General features: G+C 37.4%; 1 protein-coding gene across 6 annotated transcripts in view; it reads left to right on the top strand.

The window, feature by feature from the left end:
* Window positions 1–8,259, top strand: part of CCAR1 (cell division cycle and apoptosis regulator 1) — a 59,125-nt gene extending 50,866 nt beyond the window's left edge. For all 6 annotated transcript variants that reach the window (XM_081824158.1, XM_031021945.2, XM_031021955.2 and 3 more), the window contains 7 exons: window positions 901–983; window positions 1,314–1,460; window positions 2,885–3,005; window positions 3,086–3,271; window positions 4,022–4,227; window positions 4,882–7,912; window positions 8,126–8,259. In XM_081824158.1, the coding sequence (XP_081680284.1) occupies window positions 901–983; window positions 1,314–1,460; window positions 2,885–3,005; window positions 3,086–3,271; window positions 4,022–4,227; window positions 4,882–4,941 (803 nt within the window). In that variant the 3' untranslated portion in view covers window positions 4,942–7,912; window positions 8,126–8,259. The remainder of the gene's footprint in view (window positions 1–900; window positions 984–1,313; window positions 1,461–2,884; window positions 3,006–3,085; window positions 3,272–4,021; window positions 4,228–4,881; window positions 7,913–8,125) is intronic.
* The last annotated feature ends 1,139 nt before the right edge of the window (window positions 8,260–9,398 follow it).

Here is a 9,398-nt window from a genome sequence, read left to right as displayed (position 1 = left end):
TTTTTTTTTTTTTAAAGATTTTATTTTTATTTTGAGAGAGAGAGAATGAGAGACAGAGAGCACGAGAGGGAGGAGGGTCAGAGGGAGAAGCAGACTCCTTGCTGAGCAGGAAGCCTGATGTGGGACTCGATCCCGGGACTCCAGGATCATGACCTGAGCCGAAGGCAGTTGCTTAACCAACTGAGCCACCCAGGCGCCCCGTGACTAGTTTTCTTTTTAGGTTTTAGAAAACATGCCTTGCTCTGTTTTGTTTAAATTTGTGTTATAATTTCCAATTTTATATATAAAACTTACTCATTTTTTGAACTATGTCCTTCACATTTTTATGGAATTAAATTATTTGATTTAAAGTCAAATTTTTTCCTTCTTTTAGTGCTTCCATACATTTCTTCCTTTTCTTATTCTTCATAATTCTTCATTTTCTGGGGCACCTGAGTGGTTCAGTCAGTTACACAACCAACTCTTGATTTCAGCTCAGGTCATGGTCTCAGAGGGTTGGGAGATGGAACCCCACGTCGGGCTCTGCACTGCGTGGGGAGTCTGAGATTCTCCCTTTCCCTCTCCCTCTGCGCCTCCTCCTACCTTCCCTCTCTCTCTCTCCCTCTTCTCTAAGATAAAAAATAATAATAATAAATATATATATTTTTTTAAGATTTTATTTTTAAGTAATCTCTACATCCAGCGTGGGGCTCAGAATTACAACCCCAAGATCAGGAGTCACATACTCTACTGACTGAGCCAGCCAGGCACCCCAGTCCAATCCATTTTTATTCATACAGTATTTCTTTTCATTGTGTCTTTTGAAAATTTATCAGTAACAGAAAACTATTTTTGATCTCTACAGTAGTAGAAAATATCTGTATTAATGAGTATTTTGCTGCTGTTGTATTGATTTTATAGATCGGGATGAGGAAGAAATAAACAAACGAGAAGACAAAAGAGATATCAACAGGTACTGCAAGGAGAGGCCCTCTAAAGATAAGGTATTTATTGAATATTCTTTGTAACATAATAAGTTCCATTTCTCACATAATCCAGACTTATTAAGCATAACACTGTCATGAAGTTTATTGGTCCTTATATATCTACATATTACCGCTCAGAGCAAAATTCAGCCAATTGTTAAATTTGTAATTATCTCAGATAACCAGTATGTCTTATTCTTTTCTCCCGTACACATAAACAAGATTAGCTCATTTTAACTTGTAACATGAGGCAAAGGTCTTTTCATATTTTTAACTCTTATATAGACATAGTCTCAATTTCTCACTTTATAGGGGTAAAGATTATGTACTATTCTGCATTTTCTTTAGGAAAAAGAAAAGACTCAGATGATCACAATTAACAGGGATCTGTTAATGGCATTTGTTTATTTTGATCAAAGCCATTGTGGTTATCTTCTTGAAAAGGATTTGGAAGAAATACTTTATACTCTTGGACTACATCTTTCTCGGGCTCAGGTAATCTGTCTCATGAATATTTAAAATGAAAAGCCATTTTAAGTAATTACCTTTTTAATCTCTGAGTTTTTGAAATATGAAAGTAATACAGGCTAATAGAGATAGTCAAGAGATATTGAAATGCGTAAAATAAAAGTTAAACGTCCCCTTAAAAGATTTTATTTATTTATTTGACAGAGAGAAAGAGAGCACAAGCAGGGGGGTAGCAGGGAGAGGGAGAGGGAGAAGCAGAAGCAGGCTCCCTGCTGAGCAGGGAGACCAATGCAGGATTCGATCCCAGGACCCTGGGATCATGACCTAAGCTGAAGACAGACGCGTAACTGACTGAGGCATCCAGGTGCTCCTACACCTTTTTTTTTTTCTCCTTAAGATTGACTGATTTATTTGAGAGAGAGAGAATGAACATGCACACTCAGGGGGTGGGGAGGGGCAGAGGGAGAGTGAGTCTTTTAAGCAGACTCCACACTGAGCATGGAGTCCCACATGGGGCTAGATCTCTGGACCCTGATTTACAACCTGAGCCGAAATCAAAGATTGGACACTTAATCAATTGTGCCATATAGGTGCCCCCCCCCCCCAGCTTTTTAAGTAGGCCCCAAGCCCAGTGTGGGGCTTGAACTCACAACCCTGAGATTTAGAGTCACATGCTCTACCAACTGAGTCAGCCAGTACATATACCTTAGTGTGTGCTTTAGTGTTTCTATCAGTGTTACATGTTTTTTATTAACAAAAATCTTTTCAAATGATAATTCGAATTTTAGGTTTATAGAGAAGACAGTTAAAAAATGCACAAGTTGGGGCGCTTGGGTGGCTCAGTCAGTTAAGCATCTGCCTTCAGCTCAGGTCATGATCCCAGGGTGCTGGGATTGAGCCCCGCGTCAGGCTCCTCTGCTCAGCGGGACGTCTGCTTCTCCTCCCTCTGCCTCTTCTCCCTGCTTATACTCTCTCTTTCAAAGAAATAAATGAAAAAAAAAATTTTTTTTTTTAAGATTTTACTTATTTATTTGACAGAGAGAGGGAACACAAGCAGGGGGAGTGGGAGAGGGAGAAGCAGGCTTCCCGCGGAGCAGGGAGCCTATTGTGAGGTTCGATCCCAGGACCCTGGGATCATGACCTTAGCCGAAGGCAGACACTTAATGACTGAGCCACCCAGGCACCCCAATAAATGAAAAATCTTTAAAAAAAAAAACAAAAACAAACACAGGTGGTGTCTTAATCAGTTAAAGCGTCCAGCTCTTGATTTCGGCTCAGGTCAAAATCTTTTTAAAAACAAAAACAAAACTAAAAAAACACAAGTGTTTGAGCGGAAGAGGATACCTGAGAACACAGATGCCATTGATGTTTATCATATGTGAAAATTAGAACACAGTTAAGGATAATCAAAAATGTATTCTCATGTTTTTGTTCCCTTGCTTGTATGACAGGTAAAGAAGCTTCTTAATAAAGTAGTACTCCGTGAGTCTTGCTTTTACCGGAAATTAACAGACACCTCAAAAGATGAAGAAAACCATGAAGAGTCCGAAGCACTGCAGGAAGATATGCTAGGTTTGAATATATTATTTTGAGATTATGTCATTTTATAATTATTAAAGAAAAAAGTAAATAAAATATCTTTTATTTTATAGGGAACCGATTGTTACTTCCAACACCAATAGTAAAACAAGAATCAAAGGATGTGGAAGAAAATGTTGGTCTTATTGTGTACAATGGTGCAATGGTAGATGTAGGAAGCCTCTTGCAAAAATTGGAAAAGAGTGAAAAAGTAAGAGCTGAAGTAGAACAGAAGCTGCAGTTGCTAGAAGAAAAAACAGGTAAGGAACAGCATTGGATATTTCAGTACTTTTAAAACCCTGCTGGAATATATATGTGTACACACATATATATATACATAGCTAGGTACACGTGCATATCCATACTTTGTATTTTAGTCTAGGCACATTATGCAACTCACTTTTGACCATTAAAAGCTATAAAATTGCTTAGCATTATAAGAATTTGTCTTAGATTTTCATATGCATTCTTAGATTCCTTTGTTGTTCTTCTGCATTTTTTTAATCCTCCCCTAGTTCTACTTAGTTTTTCTCAGTTTTTGCTACTTTCTCTAATCCCATTCAATCATCTAAAAGTGGAACCTGGGTTTAGAAGTAATACTTAGGTAAAACTTAATTTAAATGAAGTGAGTATATTGCATCATGCTTTATAACTGACATTTGTGGACATTTTAAGGAATTATAACTGCTTTTTATTTTCCTTAATATTTCCTTAAATTTTTAAAAAAAATTTACTTATTTTTAAGAGAGAGAGAGAACATGCAAGCGGGGGAAGGGGCAGGGGTAGAGGGAGAGAATCCTCAAGCAGACTCCTGCTGATCACAGAGCCTGATGCAGGGCTCAATCTCAGGACCCTGAGATCATGACCTGAGCCAAAATCAAGAGGCGGCCGCTTAACCTGCTGACCACCCAGGCACCCTTTCCTTACATATTTTTAACCTCATAATTAAATTGGAGATTTTAAAGGGTAAGATGGTGAATTCTGAATTTTTTTTTTTTTTTTTTTAACAGATGAAGATGAAAAAACCATATTAAATTTGGAGAATTCCAACAAAAGCCTCTCAGGTGAACTCAGAGAAGTTAAAAAGGACTTTAATCAGTTACAAGAAAACTTAAAGATTTCAGAAAACATGAATTTGCAGTTTGAAAACCAACTCAACAAGACAATCAGAAACTTATCTACAGTAATGGATGAAATCCACACTGTACTGAAGAAGGTTAGCAGTTTTATACTTTCATATTTTCAGTTTGTTTCAACTTTTAACCCTGGAAATTTTAATGTCATTTATGTCATTGTACAGTGGTGCAGTGGTAGATGTAGGACAAATTTTAATGTAATCTCTTAGTGGGTTTTCTCAGAGCAAATATTGGGTATTCTTTCCTTCGTCAGATTAATCAAAAGCAATTTCCAAAAGATTGTATTATTCTAGAACTTAGTTGGAATGTCAACATGGTTTATGTATGTAGACTTCTTGAAACTTCTGGAAAACTTAAAAGTTTTCTTTGTATTTCTTTCAGAACTAGAGAGTGAATTGAATTTGAACTTGAGGAAAATAAAACCATTCTTTTTAAAGCCATTTATTGTTGGGCAGAGTTGAGAAACTCTTTGGCACTATCAAAATCAATGTATTAGTATTTTTTGTCACTAAAAAAATCTGTAACTCAATGCCATTATAAACTAACTAGAATAATTGAGATGTCTTCCACATCCTCATTGAGGGGTTTCTTCTGTAAGTTGCCCCCAGTGTCAATTTTTTATAGATGGCAAAATGGGCCATCTCGAGTGTCTGTTTACTAATGTTTATTAATTTTAAAGTTAAATTGAAGAGAATCTAATTAAATATACTTTTTCCTTGTCTGTTATGTTACAGGATAATGTCAAGAATGAAGATAAAGATCAGAAATCCAAGGAGAATGGTGCAGGTGTATGATAAAATACATGTAGTGATGAGGAATGGTGTTAAATAATGTAATATATAAAATCATGATACAAGAATGTTTGAAAGTGATGCATGTTTGATTTTAGTAGTATAAATATCTGTTAGTTCAAATGATGTATAAAGTTTTATGAATGTGAAGAGTCTGCTTTTGAAAATTGCTTGTAATTCCTGGCATTCAAATTATTAAACACTCTTTGAGTGAAATAATTTTGCATTGCAAAATGTTTTAGGATGAACTTTGTTATAGTTTTAACCCCAATAAAGTTCATCAGTTTAATTGATAGTAGTATTTAATTACAAAATGTCTTTTATTAAAATACTTAGAAAAGTGCAGTTTTATTTATAGAATTATCATTATTAGGTTTTTATAAATTTTTTAGTCTTTTAAAATTTCAGTATAAATCATAAAATAGCATGTTGCTTAATTTTTTGCAAGTTTTTTGAATCAGACTTTTTTACTTGTCTTAAAAAAAATCCCCTTATCAGTCTCTAAACTATTCATTAAAAATTCAATTCATCCAAAAGACAGTACATCAAAAACTAAGAAAGTAATAGACAATTACCATTGTTACTATATATGTTAGAATTTACAAAAAACGAATAGTATTGATGTTAATGTTACTGCTTTCAATTAATTGTTCTACTTTCCCAAAATAGCACCTATATTTTAATTTTGAGGTTTTTTTTTTTTAAATGCAGTATATGTCAAATGTACAGTTTAGCACCAAGCCAGTAGATGTCAGTATGATGTCTTAAGTTAAGCCTTCTTCAATTAAAAATAATTTTTTTATTAGTCTGTGTACTTCCTTCAGAATTTTAGTGGGTTCATAAGAGTTGATTAATTGTTGAATGAAAAGGGTAGCAAATGTGATATACTCTAAAGCAGTGTTCTCAACAGGGGGTGAACTTGCCCCAGAGGACATTTAGCAATGTCTGGAGACACTTCTACTTGTCACAGCTGGGTGAGTGAATGCTACTGGCATCTAGTTGTTAGAGGCCAAGGATGTTGCTACCATCCTACGTTGGATAGGACAGCCCCTCAACAAGAAGGAATTACCCAGGGGTGTCTGGGTGGCTCAGTCGGATAAGTGTCTGCCTTCAGCTCCAGTCATGATCCCAGGTTCCTGGGATAGAACCTTGTGTCAGGCTCCCTACTTAGCAGGGAGACTGCTTCTCCCTCTGCGCCTTCTCCCGCTTGTGCTGTCTCTCTCTTTCTCTCAGTAAATAAATAAAGTCTTAAAAAGAAAGAATTATCCACCCCAAAATGTCAGTAGGGTTTAGGTTGAAAAACTCTGGTCCAAAGAAATATAGGAGGCATGCAGTTAGTTGGTAGCGCATGTGACCCTTGATCTTGAGGTTTTAAGTTTGAGCTCCACATTGGGTGTAGAGATTACTTAAAATCTTGGGAGGGGGAAGAAATACGCGATTAGTGGCACCTTTTAAAATTATTTATTTATTTAAAGATTTTATTTGTGAGAGAGAGAGAGAGAAGCAGACTCCCCGCTGAGCAGGGAGCCCGACATGGGGCTCAATCCCAGGACCCATGACCTGAGCCGAAGGCAGATGCTTAACCAACTGAGCCACCCAAGCACCCTTAATTTTTTTTTTTTTTTAAGATTTTATTTATTAGAGAGAGACTGAGATAGAGCGGGAGTGGGGAGGAGAGAGAGAAAGAAGCAGGCTGCTCCCTGAGCAGGGAGCCCGACTTGCGGCTTGATCCCAGGATCCTGGGATCATGACCAGAGCTGAAGGCAGACGCTTAACTTAACACTGAGCCACCCAGGTGCCGCATGACATGTCTTTTAAATGACACTAGTGAAAACTGAGTCACATCTTTAGCAGATGATTAGGGTTTTTTGTATTTAAATAACCCTTACTGGACTATTTCTCTGTCATAGAAATACGTGTCCTATTAGGGTTTATTTTATTACATTTTGCGTTACTTTATTTTGCTAGACTAATGGGTAGGTGTTCCCAAATAGATTAATAGGAGAATATAAGTGCTGTGTTACACATGTCTTAAGTTAAATTGAATCCACATGGCTCTTACTAAAAAATAGATTAAAATACCTGAAGTTCTTTCAAACCAATTTTTGTTTTAAATTGCTCTTTCTGGTTTATGGTTTGTTGAACTTCCCTGAAGATAGATTGCTGATTGATCCATAATTATAGTTATTGTATAAATGTTTCTCCATCTTTAAGGTAAAATGAAACATTTCTGGATAGTTGGAAAGTTTTTCTCAAGGGAAAATTGTGGAGATAAACTTTTAACTAAAAGTGAAGAGTATAGTTCTTTAGTAGAGTATGTTTGTAAATGAGAAAGTAATTGTAACACTTGTCAGACTTAGTTTTCCCAGATTTTTTTTTCTTAAAGATTTTATTTACTTATTTGACAGAGACACAGTGAGAGAGGGCACACAAGCAGGGGGAGTGGGAGAGGGAGAAGCAGGCTTCCTGCGGAGCAGGGAGCCCGATGCGGGGCTCGATCCCAGGACTCTGGGATCATGACCTGAGCCGAAGGCAGACGTTTAACTACTGAGCCACTCAGGAGCCCCTTTTCCCCAGATATTTAAAGCAGAGTAATATTGGGAGAATGGAGAAAAAGTATAAATCTTTCAATTTTATTATTTAGAGGTAAACTTTTTATAAAATAATTTCAGTGGAAGGTGAGATTATTAAGGTAGGGGAAAAAAGGGGGCGCAGGAGGCTCAGTCGGTTAAGCATCTGCCTCTTGGTTTTGGCTCAAGTCATGATCATGAGATCGAGCCTTTCTTCAAGCTCCCTGCTCAGCAGGGAGTCCGCTTGAGATTCTTTCTCTCCCTTTTCCTCTGCCCCACCCCCAACAGGCACACACTCGATCTTTGTCTCCCTCTAAAATAAATAAATCTTCTTTTAAAAAGGAAGAAAAAGCACGGTACATAGAGAAAAGGTTGGTTTTAGAAAAAAATGGAGGGGCGCCTGGGTGGCTCAGTTGGTTAAGCGACTGCCTTCGGCTCAGGTCATGATCCCGGAGTCCCTGGATCGAGTCCCGCATCAGGCTCCCTGCTTAGCAGGGAGCCTGCTTCTCCCTCTGACCCTCCCCCCTCTCATGTGCTCTCTGTATCTCTCATTCTCTCTGTCTCAAATAAATAAAACCTTTAAAAAAAAAAATAGAAAAAAATGGAGGAAAGATAAGAGACCTATTTTTGCCTTTCTAAACAGCTTTGATTATTCAGAAGTAAACATGTAGTCTGTCCTTGTACTGTATTCTGACATTGACCAAGTCAAAAAAATTAATAATAGAAATAATAAAGTAGGACAATGATAACATTCAGTTTTATTTTCTCATCCTTTTTATGTTCTGGAAGCCTGTTTTTGCATTTTTTTATTTTTAAGATTTTTTTGATAAAATGAGAGAGCACAAGCAGGGGGGAGCAACAGAGGGAGAGGGAGAAGCAGGCTCCCCGCTGAGCAGGGAGCCTGTGTAGGGCTTATCTCAGGACCTAGGATCATGACGTGAGCTGAAGGCAGCCGCTTAACCGACTGAGCCACCCAAGTGCCCCTGTTTTCGCATTTCTAATGCTTGATTCAGTCATTGTAGAACAATTGAAATTTTAAGAAGTTAGTATTTCTTAGTGAATTTTGCCTAAATCCTAGTAAAACTGTAAGAACACAAAAAAATCCTTTAAGTAACACTTATTAGACTTTATGTATGTACACGTTTCATTTCCTCTCAAAATGTTGAGTACTATGGTGCCTGGATGGCTCAGTCAGTTAAGCATCTCCTGGGATTGAGCCCCGTGTTGGACTCCCTGCTCAGTGGGGAGTCTGCTTCTCCCTCTGCCCCTCACCCCGCTCATGTTCTCTCTCACTCTCTCTCCCTCAAATAAATAAATAAAATCTTCAAAAAAAAAATGTTGAGTACTATTCAGCCACATATCTTTTTTAATATTTTACATGATCTGATCCCTAACAGAAACCTATTACATAACTACTTAGAGATAACTAATACTGGCTTATGAGTCAGTGTTTATTCAGAGACTATATAGAATTCTTCAACTTCTTAGTCATTTGTGTACCACTTTAAGATTTCAAGTCCCCTTGCCTTTTACCCTAACAATTCTAAAACTTTAATCATAAAGTCTTGTAGCTTGAATACATGGATCATTCTACTGATGAAGTAAAAAAGAACATTAATCCTATTATAAATGCAAGACATCCTCTAAAGTGGCAAAAGAGGGGGTACCTGGGATCTCAGGGTTCTGGGATTGAGCCCCACATTGGGCTCCCTGCTCAGCGGGGAGTCTGCTTCTCCCTCCATCCCCTCCCCCCCAGCTTGTGCTCACTCACTCTCTCAAATAATTCTTTATATAAAGCCAGAATCAACTGACACTTCGAATTCCAAAATCATGGTGGCAGAGTTAAGAAGAACTAACATAGGACTCTTGCACCTCATATGTTTTAGCAGA

This window comes from Leptonychotes weddellii, chromosome 6, assembly GCF_054177405.1.
Source record: "Leptonychotes weddellii isolate Sample4059 chromosome 6, ASM5417740v2, whole genome shotgun sequence".
Taxonomy (NCBI): domain Eukaryota; kingdom Metazoa; phylum Chordata; class Mammalia; order Carnivora; family Phocidae; genus Leptonychotes; species Leptonychotes weddellii.
This window is presented reverse-complemented; position numbering and strand designations above follow the sequence as displayed.